The sequence below is a fragment of the Anarhichas minor genome, unplaced genomic scaffold, assembly GCF_050575085.1.
Source record: "Anarhichas minor isolate MPS153535 unplaced genomic scaffold, ASM5057508v1 ptg000023l, whole genome shotgun sequence".
In the NCBI taxonomy this organism is placed as follows: Eukaryota; Metazoa; Chordata; class Actinopteri; order Perciformes; family Anarhichadidae; genus Anarhichas; species Anarhichas minor.
This window is the reverse complement of record NW_027466469.1, coordinates 2,954,328-2,979,280: the sequence shown is the minus strand read 5'-3', so window position 1 is coordinate 2,979,280 and position 24,953 is coordinate 2,954,328. Positions and strand designations below refer to the sequence as shown.

The 24,953-nt window shown below is 40.1% G+C and overlaps 1 protein-coding gene across 2 annotated transcripts in view; it reads left to right on the top strand.

Moving 5' to 3' along the window:
- igsf21a (immunoglobin superfamily, member 21a) overlaps positions 1-24,953 on the top strand; it is a 169,439-nt gene that overhangs the window by 39,638 nt on the left and 104,848 nt on the right. For both annotated transcript variants that reach the window (XM_076096994.1, XM_076096993.1), the window contains exon 2: positions 13,895-14,007. In XM_076096994.1, coding sequence (XP_075953109.1) covers positions 13,895-14,007 — 113 coding nt within the window. The remainder of the gene's footprint in view (positions 1-13,894; positions 14,008-24,953) is intronic.

The window sequence follows — 24,953 nt, the reverse complement described above, 5'->3', positions numbered from 1 at the left end:
TCATGTCCCCCCCCCCGACCCACCCTTTAGGATACTTCGGTGGAACAATGATCCAACCAGTCTCTTTAAAGAAGCTTAACACGTAACTCAGAGCATTTCTATCGCCTCTGCATGGCTCTCAACACAGTGACCACTGAGCCGGTGGCTCGCATTGCACAGTGCTGACAGAGCATACGGTGTTATCCTACCTGGGGGTAGACATAACTCCAACATATCTTTATAAAGCAAATCATTGTTTACCGCTATATTAACAGTATAATAGTACTTATTGCTGCTATAACACAAACACCAATATATTCAGCTGCTCGTGTACTCCTTTTGACCCTTATACCTTCAAAGTACTCACTGTGACATTTTTGCTGAATCCATAGTATGACCCCAATGTTTGCGGCAGTGCACCTGTACACAGGACAGGAAGTCAATGTGAAGGTCACCATTTTGGCCAGCAGGACGCTCTCTTCCCCAGAACAGGGAGGAGAGGAGCTGCTGTGGCAGCCTCTAATCCTCTTTAATTTGTTTTCAGATGGGGCTTTGGAATACCAGCCTGCTCCCTAAGCAGAGATCACATAAGAACGTGGGCTGGGACAGCTGTCTCCTCTTCTGGCGGTTTTTAATATAGGTCTGCTCACCACCCCACCCTGCAATGAATAATTCTGGTGCTGAGCGGAGTCGTTTCTTTATGTGGATTTGAGTACAAAAAAAAACAGGGATGCAATTCCACATAGTACAAAAGCATGATAGTGTTGTGTTGGGAAAAAAAAACTGAAAATGAAAGTGGGGATGTGTGTTGTGTTATTTTTTTTCTCTATATCAGCAGCCATGTGGCTTCCTCCTCCCTCACAAAGCAAAGCTTGTAATTGGGTTTGGGCGTGTCCCCTTTCGCCTTTGTTTGACGGTAAAGGTTGAATTGTAAAAGGAGAAAAAAAAAGGGATGCTTTGCTTACCTCACCCAGATGCTTGTGCACCTTCATAGAGGTGAATTGTATCATGAGTAGAGGACTAAAGGCTGTCTCCTTTGCAGCACTTTGCAGAGACAGAGTGGGGTTTTAAAGCTGCTGAAACAAAGCGTGCAGGCAGTAGGTTGGCAATGAAGGCGGGGGGGGGGCTGGCAGTCCTTTAATCCTCACCGCAGAGCTGATAAATCGGCATGCAAGTTTCATTTTTTATCCCCTTACCAGTTTGCTTGGCTCTTGCGTGATGAACAAGCCACCACTGGCCTTTAAGGCCTTTTTTGATATCCCACCATGGCTTACGCCCCTCTGCACTGGACCAGACTGGTGTTGAGGAACTAGGCTAACAGGTAGATGGTCACAGAGTCCATGTAGCTTTCGGGCAGACAGACAGAGTCATCGGACCATTGGGAAGAGGACAGCAGTCCAGTCACAATGTATCTAGGTTCTCTTCTTGTGTCTGGGCTACAATGGATAAAGAAAACCTACAGCTTGAGGTTGATACGTCCAACAAAAAGGCGATCCAGCAGGTTCTCTTTCGGTGATCACTTTTATTCTCTTTCTATGTCCCAATGCATTGCCTTGAATCTTCCCACGCTTATGTGCTCATGTGGCACTATTTTTCTCAAAAAGTAGAATGACACCTCTTTTGAGAAGAACTTTTTTTATAGTCAGTTTTTGACTATAAAAAACTGACTATTTCCTTGCACTCACTCCTACTTTCATTAGGAAGACTGGGCCTCAAGGCTGTCTGATGATTGTGTGAGCATAGATTGAAGATTATGCACTCCAGCAACATGACGCTGCAGCCCTCAAATGAATTTAGCGAGATGAAAGGATTTCTTTTTTCTGCCTTGCGTACCATTGTCTGATTTGAAGAGGGAAAAACATACTTTGCCGTGAGCAAAACAAACGAGGATACAACAGCAGCGAGAGTCCTTTTGAAGGCCACTCGATTTAATAGAAATATATAATACAATACCAGAAATAAGCTGAGCCACCGGCACAACAATGCAGGTTGTGTTTGTCACGCAAACTCAATACACTCAATTGTCAATATCTTAATTGAGGTCACTGTTTCTTCCTTATTTTTTCCCCCCTTTTTGAACATCAAGGCAAACTGGGTTCCCTCTTTTTGCCTCAACACCAAAATGGTTTGAGTAAAAAAAAGCTGCCTTTGGGAGATTGTGTTTCTGAAGTGGTTGAGTGAGGCTTCAAAGTGGAGAAAAACAAGACCAAACGAGTGCAAAGATGTTGTGAATAGTCGCTGAAACAACATGAAACGGCCTTCTTGTAACTGCAGCAATTCCGCTATGATAAATTGACTCTGCAGTTTATGTTCCCTGCATGCTGGATGCGTTCCTCAGATCTACCCATTTGACATTCAGAATGGCCATTTCTCCACACTGCCCCCGTCTCCTCCCTCGTTTCCTGCCATTGCTCATGACCTGTGGTGATGCAGGGGTCTACAGATTGAATGCACAAACAGTGATTGATACCCTAGTGAGTCTCTCTCTGGGTTACCGGGACAACTTGCCTCCTTGGTAACAGCATCATGACTTCTTTGAGGCCTTTATTAATACGGTACCAGGGTCCTGTTTAACTTATTGAAAACATAGGTATTATGTTTAATATTTAATATTATGTTTAATATTTAATATTATGTTTAATATTTCCAAGGCTCTGTAACATGTCATTCCTCTGAGCTCTAGGATTGTTTGTTGTGTTTATTTATTATTTATTAATGGGAAAATACAAACAAATTGCCAGGCAGCAAATTTTGTCGATTGTTTTTTACAGGAGCTGATGCATTCAATATTCTCTTCTATATATTTTAAAATGAACACATACATCACCCTGTTTTTTTATACGAATTGAGATATTATATACTGTATGTATAAATTGTGATATTTTTTGTGATATTTATCGATCTGTGTATCTGGCCATCTGTTATTGTGTGTTCAGTTATCTTTACAGGGTTCGATTAGTGTTTTAGACCTTCAGAGTGACAGCATGTTGGTCGCTCTTCACTTTGCGACAGACCTTCAAAGACCTGTTTGAGGGTTCAGATTTGGCTTTGAGGTTCAGGTAACACTTAGGTTTAGGTTAGGGTTACGTTAAGGGATGGGATCAGTCATTTAGCTGTGATAGTTAACATTTTGGCAAGGGGCTAGGGAATGCATTATGTCAATCAATGTCCTCACAAAGATGGAAGTACAAGGTTGTGTGTGTGTGTGTTTTTGTGCTAAATATTGGACTGTGACTCCTGCTCTGCTCTAAATGTGTTTACTTCATGTGAAACAACCAAACTCTTTGTGCTAGACACTTCTATGGAAACAAGAATAGAATCATAAAATCCTAATTGAAACATTACTTGTTTGAGTGGTTGAGGCAGGATTTGGGAGCATATTGTGTGTTTCTACTGCAGGTGTCCACTTCATTATTCAGGCACAATGAACACTTCTGAGCAGAGCAGACACTTTGGCCACTTCACGCTTCACTTCCTGTCTGCAGCTGATTCACTTACTCCAGATATGCTGGATAGAACATTATGAGTAATCCCCATAACAGTTACCAGTTACTTCATGCTGAAGTGTTGTTCTCTGTGATTCAAGGAACCGTTTCCACATGATTGTTTCATTTTACACTTACTCCAAGTTTGTCCGAATCCCTGTGAAATTCTTTCAATCACCAAACACGAAGTGAATTCGTCTCTCCAGTTGCCCTTCCAAATTCAAGAGAACAGTCTTATGACAAGTTTATTTCGGAAAGGCTACACAACCTAAGTATTTCACCAACAAACAATTGCATCGTCAGCTCAATAAAAGCAACATTTACCTCATTACCTCCTATAGACCCCGCTGCTGACTGTTCCTTGGTGTGTCACCCTGCAGCACTGTGCCAGAGGGCTCTGTTTGCTCACTGGTGCTGTGTGCTCCATCCAGATTGTCCTATGTTGAAGGTTCAGGTTGTTCTTCAAACAAACCGTTTTTTTAATCAGCGCAGAGTTGCTGAGTCGCAGCTCTGGTGGCTCACCCACTCTTTCTGTTGAGAGGAACATCAGTGCCTGGAGTGTACTGGCATTGCGATAGGCAGACAATGTCTGACACTAAAATCTTGCTTCACGAGTACATCATTTGCGTTCCCAAAAAAAGGCCATGAAGGGGGCACAGAAGTTGAAGGGCCTGTTATAAAAACGTATTATCATGTCCGAAAACATTTTCATGGCTTCCCCGAATAATATCTTTCCTCATACTTGTAGATGCCTGACTTTTTGAGTGCAGACGTTTTTCAAAAAGCAGAGCTACTGCCCTCCCTCAGCAGAATTGGTTGATTTCTCCCTCAATTACTGAGATTGGCAGCCAAAGAACAATGATAGCAGATCATATCCAGCTGCAATAATGAAGCGAGACGGCAGATGGATCTATATTTAGCTGGCAAGAAAGATGCAGGTTTGCAATATCCTCTCGACAACTAAAATGCATCTCACACCGACATGTCAGAACTTTTGCTTTATTCTCATAAAGTTGACCAGATATGTCATTATAATGAATGTATCCAGGCAGAGAGAGGGAGAGCATCATTTTACAGCATCATTGGGTTTGTGTGACCGTACGACTTTGACAAATACAAGTGATATTTTTATCTATTTTACAGTTTTGCACTAGAAATCATACATGTAACCCGATGACTTTTACGTTCTACTGCCGTTGTTGGCATAAAGGCCACAAACTGAAATTACCACATATTGTCACACCATCAAATATGCCTGAAAACCTAGCTCCGTGATAAAATATAGTACTCTGGCGATGCAAGCAGAATGCTGCATTGGTCTTACCTACTTGTGTCCTGTCTGCCATACACTCCAGGAATGTGAATAAACAAATGCATGGTAAATCTCCACACTTATATCAGGCATTACAAGTCTCCAGAGGAAACGCACAAGCTAATGGGACAGTTATCCTTGCACATACAAGTTCCCAGTTGGATAATCTACATCAGACGTGGCCGTGTGTGTCATTTTTCCTGATGGTGTGGCCATGGAAGGTCTGGCAGTCCGAATCCGCGGGGGCCACTTGCATGCTACAGCAGCGGTCATCCTCTGTCTTTATTACTGAAGCCTTATGTGGCTTATGCTGTTCAACTAAAGCTTTGTATCTCCCAAAAGCGTGTCTTTTAATGTATTCAGGGGGGGGGGGGGGGGGGGCTTGTTTCCCTTTTGGCGTATTTTTTATTTTTTATTTTTAATTAGATGTTGGGTTTTTAACAGGATCCATGGCTCTGAGGGTCTCGACACTCACTCAGCAGATAAACGTATAGCTTCAAATCAAGTCAAGAAAAGATCCAATTAGTTTGGCACTACTACTTGACTACAGGGCTATAAAAGAAAGAGTTGGATTCATTGCTTTCTAGTTGGCCATCTAACAGCGACAATGACGTACAAGCCGCCGCATCTGACTAACTCCATGTGGGAAGGCTGGCTGCATTTACTCTCTGGCTCCAGCTCTTTTCCACAATGACATGATAATTCCACATGCCTAAGGCCCTTCAGAGTGAGCACCCACTGATAGGGTTCCTTGTGATTGCTACCCACTATAGCTGTACGGGCTTGTGGGAGGGCAGTGGATTACAAAGGACGGGCGCTGACACTCTTGAAGCTGAAGCCTGTCATTAAACAGTAAATCACTCTGATTGAAAAACGCATCAGCTCCTGCAGCTTCCTGTTTACAAAAGAAGTCCTTCTCCACTGGTGCAGAGTTCTTGGACAAAATGAATCAACAAGGAGTCATCCACATTCTCCTTTCAACTGAAAGCCTCCTGAGCTCAGTTTGCATGTACAGTCACAAATCACAACCTGAGATGTGTTGGCTTTGTTGAACGTGCAGCGTTCATTCATCAGGGTGATTGTTGATACTGTTATTTTGTTGAGGGATATACAGTGAACTAGAAGAGAGCACTCAGTAGAGTTCAGAGCTTTACTACCTGTGACATACAAGTAGCAAATAATGCTTAATGCTTCCTCTGAAGCAGAAACTTTCAGTCCTGCTGTGTGTTTGGTTCCTTGCCTGTTAGCTCTGTTAGCCCCATTAGCTGTCAGCCCTGTTAGACAATCTGCTGCCCACCGGCTGCTAACAGCTAACTAGCCTGCCTCCTACCGTCACGAGAAGTCGCGCTCCGTTGTAGTCAGTGTGGTGTTCAGTTTGTCATTCGGCGTATTCGAACTTGACAGAGACTAAATCAAACCCTTTTGGTTAATCTTTTCACTGTTCAAACAATCACCAACTCTGGTTTGGTCAAAATATATACATAATAACTGAGTTAGATGTGAAATACGCTGGCTGTAGACACATGTTGGTGCTTGCTGCCTCTCTCTCTCTCTCTCTTCCTGCTGCAGAGCTGCTGACAGCTCCCGTTCTTCAAAGGCAGACCATTGAATTAGCAAAATAAAATGACAAAAATCAAATCGTAAATTGTATAAAAACAACCAGCGATACGACCCAGTGGCTGCCAACAGCAAACTGCGCTAGCTGTCCTCTGTGGTGGAAAAATAATCGTTTTAACCTCCCTGTGAGAAATATCCGAGATAAGAAAACTCTTAAATATAAAAAACATACTTATTGAACAGACACTAATAATAATTCAGCTGAATGGATAGAGCTCTTTTCCCACAGATGGTTCGGAGGTCTAACAACAAGGAATAGTTTAACAGAGTATATATGCACATTATCTCGTCTGCCCCCCCCTCGCAGATGTCCTCCTCTGCCTGCCAATGCATCCACCGAGGCCAGGTTCCCAGCCTTGGTATTGTTTTCGTGGGAAGAGGGTTAAGTGGTGAAATCAGGATGACGTCATAGCAAACCATACATGATATGCCTTAGATATAACATTTATTATTTGGGTTTGAATGAGTCTAGTTGGCGTATATGCAGGTTTAAGCGATACTAGTTATATCTAAAAGAACAATATGATACATTTCCACAACATCCTCCTACCGACATATGAAGACATTAGTAGTCAGTCCTCAGTTGTAATCAGTGCTCAGAAGTAGTCAGCACGATCCTGGACAACGGAACACCGTTCGTCTCGAGCCCTGTTTTAGACAACCACTGATGAAGAATCCGAACTGAAGCAGTTGTTGATCACTTGCAGCCCACACTGGCCGGTTAAGAGTGGTGAAGAGTCGGCACTCAATGACAGTAAAAACATTTAAAATGCTGTCAAAAAGAGGTCCTTGATCATACAGACATGAATGAGCACAACAACAAAAATATTAGACTGCGGTGTCACGCAGTAGGCTTTGTGAGATTATGTGTGGACAGACGGACAGACAGACATGATCTGCTGGCAGAGAGGATGATTACTCTTTATTTTTTAACACCTTTAATCTAAGTAGAGTAGTTAATTCAGCACTACAATTGTTAAATAAGTAAGTAACTATCTGGATTGTTAACAGGAATAGATCCCATAATTTCGTGTAAATTATTGGTTGATTTTGTTCATGTAGCCTGAAATAATCCAATTGAAGCCACAAGAAAATGTAAATTTCTTTACAACCCTGTTTTGGTAGTTGAGGCCATCACTTTTGGTTTGGACACCATGATATTTGTGAGATTTGAGGATGCAGCAACACAGGTAGATACAGCTTTACAACAGAGACCAATAAGGCAACACACGCTGTCAAAGCAATCGCCTGTGTGCCTGCTCCGAGCACTCCGCTTGTAAAGCTCTGACTACCAGAGACGCCACATCTCAGCGATGAAGCAACAATGTTAGCAATGAAGGACAAACATAACAAGAATAAGGTCAACGGTTGAAAAAGAGATGGATTTTACTTTAAAATAAAAGTGTGATTTATTTTTGTATTTTCAAACGGCACATAAAAGTAGAGAAGTTTGTATGCATTTCGTCTTTTCAATCGGTCGGTAGTTGACTTCCATCAGACGTTTGGTATTTCCACCTGTCACAGTTGTCATTTATGAGGGAAAGCACTCACTTTTGATGTGCTGCACGACAAACAGAGCCCTGGCTGTTTCTCAGGCGGTTTTGAAATGCAGCAAATTCAAAAGAACATCCTGCTATGGTCGGCTCAGAAACCTTACTGTTCCTAACGTTTTTTTAACCATTTAACCGGACCCGACGATAAGACCATAAATCAAGCCTTTCAGAAGTGACTTTTTGGCTCCAATCATCCTTATTAACTTCTATTCATGTTCTAAGAAATAAAAGGATGAGGCAGTATAGGTACTTCTATGATGTCAGAGCTTTAATAGCCACTAAGTTCCACACTTAGTGAATACCTTTTATGAGTAATAATGTGAAAAAGATATATAATGTGTTCCATTTACATAATATATACCCCTGTTTGCCTTAGGCGCTACACTTTTTCGTGGGGGCGGGGGGGGCGACAGAACATTGATTAAATGCAAAGATTACAAATGCTGAGGTTATTGCTGCCGGAACATTAAAAGCAGTAATATGTCGGCTATCGTCCCGTCCATTTAATAGCTCACCACTCGCTCACTTGCCTTAAGCTCCTGCCTTCAAATAAGTCTCCTGGCTTTAGCTGAATTTATTGACTACCGCATGTGTCCACATTGCTGGACTTTAGTGGACACACTTTTTGTACTTGGCACATTACATGTGTTTAATTGCAGATGTTCTATACAACGCTGCCAAAATGATTTGTCTTGCTGAAAGACATGAACAAAAAATACGTATGCAGTGCTTCGTTGGAGCCATGGTATCCTGTCTTGGTGATAGCAAAAGCAACTAAACATGAGGTATTATATGTATCCCATGTCCGTGCTATCATATACTCACACGTCACTTGACTTTTTCTGGAACTGATGATTTGTTTTTAATAAAATAAATGTGTTTGAGACACGACACAGCTGTTTGTTTGTACCGCTCAGAGGCACAGATGAGGAAGAGAGCTGAGAAACGCAGCCATCATGTTTGCTCATACATTTGGTTGCACTGACATCTAAGCAAAAGGTAGGCCACCGCCATAAATCACAGTGCACAATAACGGGCACATTTTGGGCCGGTCCATCATTGGCTGTGTTTTGTTTTCTCATTGCATCTTGGCAAATTGCTGTTATTAATGGGAGAAAGCATAGTTTGCAGCCCTCATTAGATGTTGTTCCAACAGCGCCTCTGATGGATTAAGACAAGCCAGAGGCCTTGTCTGCCTCTGCAACCAGCTAATACGAGCCAATTAAATGCCATGCACTCTCTGGCCACTCTGCACTTGCTTATGTGCTCGTACAAGGATGTGCAAGCATTCAGCTTCCTGGCCAAATGGATTTTAGTTTCGAGACAAGCAGATTTATTTCAAAGATTTGCTGCGGAACCGTATGCTTACCCTCACATTCCATGATAATAAATTATGTCCCTTTTAAAATCACTTGGTTTCTCTGAGGAGGCTGAACATTTCCCTTTGATCAAGGAAGTTGCAAATCTTCAACCACATTTTTTTTTCTAATCTCTCCCCCAGTAATTGGAGCTATTTGTGACACAAGCTGTTGGTTCTACCCGCGACGCGAGAGTCACCCACTGTGTTTGGGAGTGTTAAGATTTCAAGGCAGAGCGTCTGATTCATGCAGAAGAAGCTCGTGGGTAGGTGGCTGTGAAGCACTGCATGAATATACCTGAGGCTTCCTTCGAATGCAGGGCTCATAACAGAGGGAGGATCGATATTGTGCAGCGTTAGCATGAAAACAGGATGTAAGTCTCACTGTCTGTTGAGTTTAAGCTCAGCTAAACCGAAGGTGTTCACGGTGCCAGACATTACTTGTTAGAGCTTACTGGTTATATCCAGCCTGACACCTAAGTAATGTTTCCTCGTAGTGTTGGCTGTTAAAAGAATATACACATTCTTTAAAAAAAAAGAGAAAAAAAAGAAAACACTGCTTTATGGATTGCTCTTTTCATTGATTCAAAGCAGAATCACTTCTCCCCTGACAGTTAGACGACACATTGAAATAAAATAAAAGCCGTGAAGACAAGTTTCAAGCTTTTATTCAGTCAGTACATTGTAAATTAAAGCGATCTGACTAAATTAAAGCTGTTGTTTGATGGTTTTGTTTTACTGCGGCTTGCAACATGAAGGAAAATAAATGTGGCCTTTTTCCTTTTTGATCAAAATTTTAATATGTTGGAATCAAAGCAGAATCAAAGAGGGATTGTGCCGTGTGATTTATATTTAATTAAAGGCGGCATCACTGTTGGTTGGAAAAACTAATAACCTGCCATATTGTTTGTGAGCGCTCGCACAGATTAAATGTAGATTTTTCAAGATTTTGAGTTGACGAGGGCTAATTGGAGACTTTGTGTGTCCACTCAGAGCCGATACTCCTCTGGGGCAGCTGTCTAAATGATCACAAGTGTTGAATTATCTCCGTTGGGTGATGACATACGTAAACACTTGCAGAGTGTTGATTTTTGCTGCGCGAATGTGGCCCACATTAGCCCATTTTTTTAACAAGAGATATTTGCTTGTTGGAAGACTTTCAACAGAGACTTGGCAAATAAAAAGTGCCACATTTATGAAGTCAGGTTGACATTCGATGGATATTGAATTGCCTCGTGTCTTGGTATGTGCAGCCTGCAACTGCTCCAGTTTCTCGTAGGGATTATTTGAAATGTGAACTTCCCTGGCATGAGTGCATAACCCATGTAATTTGCTCTTTTAAAAACTCCTCATCCCTCCCCACACGCTCCGGAGCATTTTGCTGTCATTGGCCATGCTATACTTCCCTCTGTGCCACATAGTCAATGAATTGTTCACAATTAATCCCCGCAACCACACAACAAGACCACCAAGCAATGACTTGCTATGTTACAGAATGTTGAATTCTTTTTTATAAGTGCATGAAATGTACAATTCATACAGTGGATAGCACATCTAGAATTTGGAGGAAATATTTTACAACCTATAACTACATATAACCTGCACTAGGCAAGGCACACGTTGGTCTCCTTAACCCTGTATTCCACAGAGGCAGTTTTTTAACTTGTGAAATACATTTCATTCCACCTCTCTGGAAAACTCACAGACATTTACAAGGCCAGGCTGCTCCTCTTGTGGGTTCGTCGTAAGTGGTTGGGATTTGCTCTAAGAGCATCAGCTCTGTGTTAATGGCATGCAGTCGGTGGAAAGGTTTATTCATTCAATTTGACTCTAGAGAGAAGATCTCTTCTGCCTGCTGATTAAATTAAGATTCTTTAATAAGCATATCTAGGTGCGCTGACATGAGAGACATTCTGATCTAGTGTCTACTAAGCCAGATACCCGAAAACTCTGTATTAAAAGGCAAGTGACTCTGAATTCTGCAGCGTAATGCATTTCTCTTTCAGTCGCGTCGTTTGGTGCTGATTATTCCCCTCTGCTCTGCCACACAAATCCACAGCTGTATTGTTAAGTCATGTTCTAAAATGTGCACTTTTTTATTTGCTGTACATTCAGTTTGTAATGCATATTTATTTTTTTCTTTTATTAGCTTCTTATTCACCATGTCTCATGAAAATCCTACACGAGGTAAAAAAGACAACATAGATTCTTGCACAGACAAACGTTTTCAAAGTGGCAATACTTCAGATTGCAGTCCTAGTTGATTCACTATTTATATTTGAGTGAAAAAGAGTAAAGTCTCTTTGTTGATACATGAGCTCCAAGTTATAATGAAAATCTTCAAGATTGCCACTTTAACGCTAACTATATACATATCACCATTGCCTTGCAAATAAATGTAATAAATAAACAATAACACTCAGAAGTTAAGTAAAAAAAACCAAAACAATTATATACAAATTAAATACAATTTCAATTAAATACACATTTTTTTTACATTTTCCGACACATGCTAATTTGTATATAGGTCTTCTTACATGCTATTGAAGTGACACATATCTATGTAAGAAAATGGGTATTTGAAAGAGAACCAATGAGGACATCCCGGGCCTCTACAGTGGATACCCACGCTTTATGAATTACAACTAATGATCTTTCTATGACGGCAATATCGCTAAAATGATTCAACCATTATTTTATGGATGGAGGCTCAGAGGGAGAACCATAAGTGTATAATGGTCATCTTAGCGGCAGTTAAACAAATATGATTTGGGTTAACCTGATGTTATCACGGAGGACGGAGTCGCCATTTAGTAATAATAATTTTGGCTTGTTTAGGAAGCGATGTATACTTTTGGATTATTATGTAATGTCTTGAACCACAATGTTCCCACTGCAACCTAACAAGTAATGGTGAAAGTAATGCAGAAGTAGTGTAGCTAGCAATGCATGACTCTACACAGACAGTAATAATGTAAAGTAACGTATTACTTTTAAATGAAAGCAACTTGTAATGCAACATGTTACATTCTGAAAGTAACTTGCTCAACACTGGTTATGTGATCATGATTGACTCTGGTGCCTGTCATACCAAATTATAGGAGTTCAGCCTGTGTTGTCAGCAGCACTCCCATGTTTAGTTGGTCATTTGCCTCGAGTTAGAACTGTATTGCAAACCAAGGCTACATCGGTCTTTACCTCTAGTTGTCCTTTCTTTCTTTGCAGTGATCACTTCTCGATGTTCTGTGAGACACTGGTGCCCTCATAGTGGTGTATGTTCTTTTACCAACACAATTATTGGTCATGAGGTCCTTTTATACCCGGCTTTATACTTTTACAGTGATATCCATCTGTTTCACAAGATCCAATGCCCTCATTAAATACTGAATGTGTTGAAACAAGCTATTATGTTGGGCAGAGGGTTGCTGTCTGTCAGTGGAAGTCGGCCCACGCAGCATCGCTGGCTCACTCTGCTCGCCAGGGTGGTAGCATTATGAAACAATGCCCTTTTCACTTGTATGTAAAATAGATGGATAAAATGTATGCATGTTTGGCCATACATTGAGCTCCCCCAGATGTTAGGTTATGCATTGCCTCCACTTGAATGTATCCATCATACCGTCTTCATGTGATGGCCCCTTCACTTCGTGTCTGTTGTCTATTTGTATGGGTGATTTGCTGTTCTGTATTCATGACTATAATCACAAAAGTCTCAATTATTTGACAATAAGAAAGCTGCAGGTAATGTACTGCATGGCACTTATTCAACAGTTTATTCTCTGATTTTGCATACAAATTATGGTATTGCCAAAATCAATGGCAGCATTACCCTTTAAAATACAATTTCATACAAGCATTTTTGTATCTGACATTTGACACGTTCTTTATATTTACAACAATTGTTAGAATATTGATGCTGTTCAAATGCCTTTTCTCTGGGATGTGTATTGACTGTGCATGTTCATCCAAGGCCAAACAACTTGAGCTTAAACAGCACATGCAGGATGAATTCTATAGAAATGCCAGAAGCAGCTATGTTAAACATTCAATCATGCAGATTCCACACAGTAGTCTGTTTCAAGGAAGATGGATTTTGAATTTGACAAAACAGAATACATATAACTGCTTATTGTTGAGAACTAACTGATATAAGAGCTGCCATGGTGCATAGTGTTCAAGGTAGAGATTAGAGAAAGGGTTGCACTGTAATTCTGGTTTTGTTTGTTTCAATCTCAACACCATGTTGAACAAATTGTGAAAAGTGAACACTCTTAGCCCCTTAAGTAACTGCAACTGAAGTGCTATTTACCAAGATACTTAACCCCCATGTGGGACAGTGCTGCTTGTGTAATTGCATAAAGATGAATCATGGCATTATTCCAAAAGAGAAGGCGGACTCAGTCAGTCAATCTTTCGCTTTTTTAAAAATGATTCATATTCTGTAAATTCATGACTGATTTATTGCTGTTGTTCAACATTTACCTTAGCAGCAAAGAAAAACAGCAGCAACATGTATCTTGTTCAAGCAAAGTGTTTTTACGGTATACGACTGTAATTAAACTCTTTTCCACTGTTTTGTTTTGTTTTCCAGGATATTTGACAGTTACCATAGAGCCCCTGCCTCCTGTTGTCGTGGGAGAGACTGTTACTCTCAAGTGTAACTTCAAAACTGACGGAAGGCTTCGAGAGATTGTTTGGTACAGGGTGAGTAAATCCGTCTACACTTTCAATGCCTTTAAGCACTAGATTCTCTCTCGAGCATCTGAGGAGGTCAATGCCAATCATCATATCACAGTTGTACTGCTGGGTCAGGAGCAACACCATGCACGGTCAAACTGGAAACAAGCTATTATCTCGGGCCAGCTGTATGGGAGGCATCACTGCCTGTTGCTTGGGAATTTGATTTCTCAATCTGCTGGTCATCACCATCATTTCCTAATAGTTCACAGCTGGCGACTCAACTGTTATTAAAATCCCAGTTGGTGTACTACACTGCCTAAGTGCTGCCAATAATTAGATGGCTGCTGGAGGAGAAAATACAACAACACAAAGCCCTTTGTATGTCCAAGACAGAGGTAATTTGGTCCTCAAAGCTGGCATGTTTCAAAGTGTTGTTTGAAAGTAAAGATTGGTTCAACAAATCTGCAAATTCTTGCAGTTGGCAGAAGATACATTTCTTTCGCTTCAAGAGAGACACTGAAAAGCACTTGAATTGGAAAGCAGTAGCAGCTCCCGCTGTCACACCCTTTTCTTACCATTTGATTTTGCCAGAAACTCCACAATAACTCTTGAGTGCTGTACAGATTTGCTTTGACTCTTCACCAAGTTGTTTGTGAAGTCGCTGGGTGATGATTGGATTTGTATAATGTTGGTACAGACAAACTGTAGAGCCTGGAATGCTATTACCAAGCCAACAGTAGGTATTCCATGAAATGCATTATCGCTCTGTCTTCTGTGCACAGCACGCAGACAGAGACATTGTGCAAGGGTGGCTTTGCTTATGAGAATATACTATAAAGTGTTGTGGTGTGTAATGATTTCCAGAACAATAGATGTGGCTCAGAGGAGCTCTCCATCGACTTTACACACGAACTACAGTCTGCTTATCATGCTGAGAAGTATTCAGCCTAAAACCAGTTGTATATCTTCTGAGGAAGCTTTCCAAGGTCTGAAAAGGAATCCTGTTTTCCCGATAAGGTGCTATTGACTTGGATTGAAAATGTAGGATGCTGCATTTCTAACTGTTCTTTTTTTACGTCTCTTCTGCATCTCAAACCATTGGAAGTGCAATGAAATCATTATTGAAAACGATATCATGTGCAATATTAGTTTTTCGACATTGGGCAATTTTAGTTTCCCACATCATGCTCAATATTACTTATATACCTTTATATTTTTGTTGTTACTTTTATTGCTATTCTATTTTGCAAGGACGTTAATATTGTTATATACTTTATCATTATTACTCTGTTGTGGCTTTTTTATTCTTATGTTGTAATTTTTAGCAATAAGATAAAAGGTTCTATCTTTTCTTTTCTTATCAATCACTGAGTAAAAAATATGAATTTGTCCACCACGAGGCTGGAGGGAATTTTAAAAAAGCCTACCAAAAAGACAAAATCCTTTCTACAACTCACTATTATGTCTTTTATAGTATTCTGTTACCACCTTAGTGGAAAGCTCTCTCTGCAGCATTATCAACTGATCGCACGTCTTCACCGCAAAAACAAGAAGCCTACATCAACAAAAAGGGGAAATGATGTATAATTGTAACGCCACATGTTTGAGGTCCTCGCCATGTTGGGTCACTGACCAATCAACTGGCCCAGGAAAACCTTCCAATGGCCTGTTGCCAGTTTGCAATCTTTACTGGTGAATCCTGCGTCATTAATTGCTAATTATTCAAACGGCATTAGATAATTGTGAATGTACATTCACCTTGGTTTCACCCTCCACTCTGTGCTGGAGCGCCGTTCATTAAGGAGAGAGCAGCAGTTATGCAGAAACCGTGTCTTCTGCTGTCTCACTTTTATTTCTGTGAAATAAAACAATGTCTCTGGACTCATCTTAGCAAATGCTGACCTTTTCAAGGTAGGACAAAGAAGAGATTTATGGCACTTTACACATTCACCTTAGTATCATAGATCACTTTCATTGCTTTGACAATTCATTTAATCAGGCAGGGATTGGAGAGTGTTGTTTTGCTCATATTCTATCTATCAGATTTCTGTGGCGCCTTTTGATAGCTGTAGTTTAAATAACCGCTGTGAGAATAGAGCTGCTCATATTAAGTGTTCTCGCGAGGAAAGCAAAGAGGTTGTAGCAGAAACTGGCCCCATCTCTCCAGTGGCCACTGCTCCGCACAACCGTTGATCAATTATAAATCAATTACCCACACTTGGCTGCCAACGTGTCTTTAATCTCTGCCTTTTATTTGACTAAATAATGTTGACTTCTCATTTTACCTCCTGTTTAAGTGGAACTGGGGTTGATACTCACCTGGGGAATCCTCGTATCTAATCGAAGCCTGGCCAATCAGACAGGGGGGCTGTATCAACTGAATATTTCAGCAAGCGCTCATTTATGCTGCGAGATCCTGACGTATTCTGTTTGAGGATATTTTAATGCATAACACATCCAGACTGCAGTGAGAATTAGCACGTAGGATGTACTTAAGATAAACCTCCTTTCAGAGAAACTTTCAAGCCTCAAAAGACCTCAAGCATTGTATTCACAACCAGAGATAAAAGTAATGGGTTTGATATGAGCTACACTATGGTTTCTATTATATTAAAGCATTTAGTATTTTCTTTTTTTAGGGAACGTACTAATAGTATAAGTACAGAGTGGAGTGTGAAGGTGTGTGTAGGGGGGGTGTGACACCCTCTCTTTACTTGACCTTTCCATATGATTTGATACCTTGACATACATTTTTCATACCTACTATAGTGATGCAAGGGTTTTTAAATTCAAATTCAGTCCAGAGATTAGAGATTATCTGCACACTTTTTCATAAAATTCTTAATCCCTTGTGTTTCGTTGATATTGTCCATACTCCTTCATTGTTTGGGATCTAACAGACCCCTTTGAAATAATAAAAGTGTAAAATCCTCTATGTAGAAAATAATTTAAGTATACTGTATGTATTGTTTTTTAAATAATTTGCTCATCAAATACTCAGTTTACTGTTTATTTTGGGTCTTTTTCATACTTGACAAATATCGAAAACATTGTTAAAACTATGATGATTCTCCCGTGATGCTCTGCCTGGCCCTTTTACTTCTACCTGGCCACCTGAGGCTGCATGCACATTGAAAGCAAGATGAGAAAAATAAAAAAGTAATTTTTCTCTCAATTCAAAAAGCTAAAAATCAGCTTGAAGCTTATGACAAACTGCCAATAACGAGTCAACGAGATGCCGCGGTGAAACTTGTTGTCGGGCTACAGTCGTGGCTGCCAGTGATGGAGACGGAAAAACAAATGTGCCAGCAAAAGCACCTGTGGTTGAAGCCGCCTTTGAAGCAGCTGTACTCTATTTTGAAAGCCAATACAATTCAGTAAATGGGGAATGCCAATTAGATGGTAATCTGCATGAAAAATAAAGAAAAACAAAATCTCCATCTGCTTACAGGGATCAGTTTGACCCAGACAGACGTGATCCCTATGAGAGGTTTCCATTGTATTTCATCAAATAAGGAAATATGTTTTTCTTTTACTTATTTATTCACCAGAAGTCATTGACAGACAAAGAAATGTGCAATATGTTGTAGTATAGAGGTCGCTGATGACAGATGTATACATAGAGCATATTCAAATCTATTGTATACAACCCTGTTTTGATGAGATGCATCATTCAAGCCATGCAGTGGAGTATACAATCAAATGGGAATGTTTTACCAAATGTAAAAGCTAAATGAATCATTGTCTGCACCTTCACTTTATGCTTGCTACCCTTACCCTGTGATAGTATTCATATGGATAAGATACGGTGTTAGAATAGCAGGCAGACAGGGAGTGAGCGTAAGAACGGACTTTGTTAATGCTTGATGTATAACCCTGCAGCTAATGCTTCTAGAGCAAATAAATTAAAGCCCCTCAAGTGTCTACGGTTTTATATTACATGCCACATGAAGGTTTGTAGTGAGTTGTGAATGCTGACAGGCCGTGGTTTAGGCTCTATGGATATGTAATGCCTTCAAGCTGTCTATGCTTTAATAGCACACCAAATAGCAATGATGGATCATTTGATAGGCTGGAGCTTATGTGCTGCCTGTTCTGGAGTCAGCACGGTGGCACAATACTCGGGGACAGCTCCTGGAAGACCTGCACACGAGCTCATCTCATGCCGTGCCCATTTTAATTTATGTCATTCTAATGCATATAAACACATGGGACCTCTCCCAGCGGGCGCCCAGTTAAACCACACTGACGGTGGTGGAGCAAGAGGTGTCTGTTAGCTTGCCTGTTGAGTGCAGCTCTGCTGTTCTCCCCTCCTTCCCTCACTCTGCCCATTACAGAGCAGCTCCATCCTCCCGACATAACTCTTGCGGGACCCTCGCTCTCACTGATGCGAGTGTCACTTCCTAAGACACTTCCCTAATTTACCACTGGACCGTCTGCTGGCTGAGCTGGTTTTCTGATGCTCATCTCGTCATTCAGCTGTGTCCACCGCTGTCCATTTCATTATTAGGATTCAAACTCACCGAAATTTATAATCCTGCTCTCTGCTGAATTGAACACCACTCCCCCCCCCTCCCACTCCATGTGCTTTGTGGGTACAAGATAACATGAAATAGAGATATGAATAGTGTCCCATGTTCTTCATGTTGACAAACTACAAAATACTCTGCGTGGGTTATTGTGAGCAAGAGCTAGCCAGAAATCCCTGGAATTTGGGCTCCACATTTCAAACTCATCCGTTTGCTCGCTAAATTATACACTTTCTCCAATTATCTACTTATTCACTTGAATTCTAATCATGTTTGTCTTTGGTTGTTTCATTGCGATTTAGACTTTTCGCTGTGGATAGTAGGAATATAAGTCAACAGAAAGACTCCATATAGGTGCACAATAAGCGTCTTTTTATATTGTCATATTTTAACAAACACTGTGCTTTCAAGTCTAATTAGCTTGTGGAATAGCAGCAACATTAGCTCCCTGCCTGCTTTTGAAATGGCTCACTAACCATGTCTTGAAACCATCATTGTGATCCATGAGGTATACTGTAGGTAAATATGTATTTATGTGACATTATGCTGTGGTAGGGAAAGAAATAATAGTTATCTTGTCATTTCGGGCTTTTACTTTGAAGAATATGTGATGTTGGGTTTCCTCCCCTATCGTGCGGGTGTGTTGGTATTTGCATTGAAGCAGCAAAAAAATGAATAGTTTATAATGACTAGAAAGGATAATAACCAAAGAGCCGTAAACGTCAATCATCAATTTAATACTTTTGAACGCTTGTCAAATGTTAATGAAACCATCTGCCCCCACAGATTATATTAAGAGCATCAAGTTCAACAGTTAGCTTTATAATGCTGCAACGCCTTAGGTAACAGATGTTGATACAAAAATATGAAGCTACAGTTCATATTTAATACTGCTCAAACGACTTAAAACATATGATTTTCACATTAAAATCATCATAGTAAAGGTATTCACTATGAATTATACTCAACAATCCCACAATGGATTGGAATAAGTCGTGTCCATGACATGGGCACAACTCCTGCTACAGTAACAATCCCACAATGCAATCCTTTACATTTTTTAGATGCAACATTTTAAAGTTGAGCCACACTACACCTGCAAAACAATGAAGACGTATAAATGTCTGAAACCTCAGTTTATTGCTTACGAAAGAGCAAACCTTTGAGCATCTATTAGACAGTAGTGAATGAGCGAATCAGCGAGTGATCTCGTGCACGGCCACAGACTGTACAAAACATGGAGGTAGTCTTCATGATTTTTTTTAGCTCAAATGGCATCGGCCATCACCCTCTTGGCAGATACAGCCTAACTGCCGGCTCTTCCAAAAATGGACAAAGAGGTGATCGAGGTAAAAGGCACCCATCTGTCACTCCAAGCAACCGTGCCCTCGATTATGCCTGTCACTTTAAGTCATAATCTAAACATGGAAGTTGTATAAAAAGTCACCCCCTGTACAGTTTTCATGAATGAGGAACCTTTTTTTGTACCAGGCTATAAGCATGTTCTTTTTCTGCTGTAAAGTTGGGCATTTGAACATGGGCGTCTTTGGGGATTGACCCGCTTTTGGAGCCAGCCACAAGTGGCCATTTGATGAACTGCAGTTTTTGGCGATTCCACGTTGGCTTCATTTCTCCGCACCAGAAGTTGCTGATTGGGCACAAAATATCACTACCCGTAATGGGTCATTTTAAAATGTCTCATTCACTCTGAATTTAGCTATTTCATGTTTTTGTTAGTGAGAAAGTAATTTCTATGTATCTTGGATTTAAGTAGATACAAATCTTATGTTTCAAAATGCTGTATCAGCTCACACACATAATGTTCATGCGTCATGAACAGACCACAGTCCTGACGGACTTTGTTGGGGTTCTCATATCCAAATGCTGCATGCAGAGTTCTTCCCTCTCAACATATTACCTTTTTTTTTTTTAATGGCACAGAAGTGCTGTACGTGTGTTTGCCAGCTGTGTTTGGACACAGGCCAGCTACCTTAGCATGCTTTAAAAGATGTTTAAATTTGGAAATATGAAAGTAGTTCTGTATTGAAAATACTGACCCAACTGTACAGTCTAACTTAAGGCAAGAAATACTCATTCTGGGATAAAAGTGAGACACTTGGTGCCCACTCAAACTCTGCACTCCCAACTCGTACATCGCCTCTGGTAGTATTTTCCAGATTTACTTGTGGCCCACATTTTGACAAATCCCATTAAAGCTGTTGACAGTGTCAAAGCACAATATAACAGCTATGCAAAAGGCACATCTCCTGTCACAGTAAGCCAAGCCATATAGCAACGCATTACAGTACATGCATTACATAAGAGGGCAGTGTGTCTCTGCATTGACTTGTCTTTTTTTCTGGCCACATGTTACCTCCACATTCGATGGCAAAGATATATGTTACCGGACACTCAAACAAAAAGGTGCAGTGTTTTTATAGCCAGTAATCCTCTTTCTTGACTGTGGCGAGACACAGAAGGCATTATATGTTAAATCCGAGTTTAAAATCTTCAAGACAGGGTTGCCTGGGCAACTGGGATCTGTGAGTACAGAAGAGAGCTCGCCGAGTGTGTACGCACAGCACACTCCTGTGGGGTTCTGGGTGTCTGACTTCCTGCTGTTTACTCTCAGAGTATGATTGTGTAGGCTCAAAAATGTCTCGTCTTACTTGTGTTTTATTGAAGTGTTTAGTCATATTGGACTGATGAATGCAGGCTAATGCATAAATTCTGTCTATGTACACCATCTATCTGTCTGTCTTTTTTGTAAGTACCTTAGTTTTTGATTGTGAGAGAAACTGTGGGTAATACTCAATTTTTTACTTACTACTGAAATCAAATCAAGCTCATTCGTCACATACGCACATAATCATGCACAGTACAACGTGTAGTCAAATTATTCTGAACTTTTGGCTCCAGAAAGCAATTACTGTCAACAATGGAACACCTTTTCTTATCACCGATACTGCATGTGTGTCTTGACATGGCGAGAGGCAATAATAACCCTTCACTGTTAAATGTGCCAGCTTTATCTGAAGTGAACAGTTTGTGTGACAATGGATTTCCTTTTGTCTGCTATTAGGGCTCATGCCCAGCGAGTTATTTAGTTAGTGTGCCCAACTTGGCAGTCGAGTTTGTTGTTCTCCTCTAGACTCCTTGTTTGATTGTAGCATCATTAAAACGTCTGAGCGTTCCCCTGCCTTCATCTTGCGTCTGCACTTGGGTTCAACTCCTGATTGTGAGTCCATCAGAAGGAATAGCTTTACACTGTAGCGCCCTTTGAAAGCAGATAACCCCAACACTTGTCCCACAAACTGGGGGAAAAAAGAAATGAATCTCTGATTGCACTAAAACATAAAAATGTGTCAACGTGATTTATTCAGCAACATGTATATGTTGGCAGCAACAGGTACATAAACATGTTTGTTGTTCTTCTATCTATCTATTTATTTATTTGTTTGCATTTTACAAAATGAGACATTTAGTTCCTTTTTCGGTGAAAGAACAATGTGTGTTTCAAGTAAGCCCACTAGAGCCACATGCAGTGTAATGATAATACATTTTGCAATCAACAGCCCAAGTAATTACCTCCTGATGTGGTCATTGTCTTCTCAAGTTTTGTGTCCTCAACCGAATCTAATTTTATTGAGAGGGAACTCACAAGTGAGCTCTTTCCCACGTCACAGTAATATAGAACGTCAAGTGCTGCATTACAAAAAAAAGATTTTTGAGTCCAAATCTCTGAACTATTAGTTTGTGGTTACTGACAGATTGAAATTTCTCATTTATTGAAGCTAATTGCAAGTGTTTTTGCACATGTGTGCATAATAATAAGTACAAGTCATACTCTTCACAACTTCTAAATATTCTATCATGGTTTGAGCCGTCACATGCTAAATTAACCATCCAATTAAATCGGCTAAAACATACATATACATGACTTTGCATGAATAGTGAAAGGTACATTTTCAGCACATGTTACACATTGCCACACAAATAAACTTACTGTATACGTACAAATGTGCATATCCCTTTTCTATGTACTACAGTAATGTTCCGGATTGACTTCTTCCAGTACTTTTACCTGTAGTTGAAATTGGAATCCAAAAAGCTCAGCGCGATACACAATAATATTCAGCTGGACATGACTGACACTCTTGTATAGTACAGTAAGCAGTCAGAGTAACAAAAAATGGTCGAACAAAATAGAGATTTGTATATAAGAAATATTTCCAGGATTGACCGGCATGGTGAAAAAACAACTTCTAAACATTTTGACCAGTACTGCCCACACGATTACAAAAAAACAACAACTTTTCATTTTGGTGGCATCGGCCAATTTACTGAGACAATAACTAGGATTCGATGCTTTGAAATTTAAAAGATGTTGAGACCGTTTCAGAAAATGAGCTAATGCGATTAAGAAAATACTAAATATATGTAAAACACATCAAGACCCCCATCTGTGAAAGACTTCCCTGTCTCAGCCGGGGGACAGCGAACTGACCAATCGGAGAGAACATTGGAAAACACTTGCATTACAATGTTTCAATTCTGAAGATGTTTCCATACCTCTTTTTGTTGGTAAAAAAAAGTGTCATGGCCCTTTAAACAGTGGCACAAACCTCTGTCATCTTTATTAGCCTGCTGCTCCATGCCGAATGTAGTGCCCCGAGGGGAATTGGAGATAAGGTGATATGGATCACTGCACAGCAACCTTCCCCTTTGAGAATGCACCCGGGGCAAATAAGCAGCCTGTTATACATTGAATGATAATTACACACTTTGTGTCAGCAAACTACAAGATGAGTCTCTTTTCATCCACAAACTCTAATAGCAACAAAGGGACTGATCAGTGCCGTGCCGGTCTCAGAGCTTGTCCTGCTAATGGCAGAGAATGTGACGACAACGGAACACTCTGTTCCCATGCAGCTAATGGTGAACAATGTCTCCTCATTCAATGCATCTCTCAAAGATCCCCAGGTATCTATCAAAAGCATACTCTGTGTCTAATCAATTTGGTAATTCAACAAATGATTATACGGAAACAAATTATCCACAAGATCTTTTGATTTTTTGGTTCATTTTCTCTCCATGACAATAGGATTTAATACATTATAATTGTTACATCTTTTTTATGTTTATGATAAATGTAAGCACCAGAGTATGGTTTATACTTTATCATACACGCATCACAAAAGTGTTGCATAGCACATTTATTTTTTAATCTTTTTTTATTGTTTTTACCCATAAATTGGTTGCATAACAGTATTACATGTAATCATAGTGCTTGGATACTGTAAAACAATTAGAAAGATGACAGTTGATTATATGGATCTCAAAATGCTTGCTTAATTATATTTCATTAACAATGGCCATCTGGGAGAAGATTTCAATCTCCAAGTTATTGCTCATGCTTCACTCTTTTTTTTTTTTTTTAAGCCTTGCTGCAGTTCTTCCAGTTTTCAACATGTCTTGAAATTGCATAATCTCACAACCAGATTTTTAAAATCCATTCTTACAGTCACAGAAGGATCAAACAAGACAGTGATTACTCAGCGATTAGGAGTGGATCAGAGCCTCTTTGTGACATTTGCCTTAGAGGAGGAAGTCATTTTCATGCCAGGAGAGTATTAGCAGTGACCCCTACTCCGCCTCAACGCAACACATTGTGCGGTCGAGGCACAAACGACACAAAACAGTTACTTATGTAGTTCTTTATATGTTTGTTTACTTGTTCAATACTTTGTTTGTATATTTGGATATACTGTGATGAGATATACTTCCAAAGGGGGGAAAACACCCACATACAAACAAATGACATATTGCAAAACCTTGACTGCCTAGTAAATATATCAATTAATTAATTATACTGTACGCGTCCAAGTCAGACACTCAAATACTTTATAGGATAACATTATAATATCATTTTTCATATTTTTCTATAACCAACATATCCCATAAAAAGACCAAAACCAACAATTGATTGAGAAAAGTCACAAGTGTGTGTAGCCCAAGCCTGATAGTGCTGATTCCTCTGTGCCACAGAGCTCCATTGTTGTCCAAAAAGTATTAAAAGCCCAGTCAGTCACACTGTTGCACTGGGTGACATGTTCCTTCATTACCATGAACATGGGCCCTTTAGTGTATTTTGATGTGATCTCACATACAACGTTCTGCTCCTGTAAATACTCACTAGAGCTCCAGTTGTGTATTAATCCACAGCTGAAAATAGTCCCCAAAAAAGATATTCTGCTGATTAATTAATACCGGTAGGAAGCCTTTTTTTTTTTTTTTTTATGAAATGATTTATTTGTGACCCATTTTACATGGGTCCATACATGCAATAAAATGTATATATGACACATATGTGTGGACTTCTCTTGTTTTGGACACTGGTGTATAGTGCTTTCAAACTAACACAGGGACTGTATTTCATTG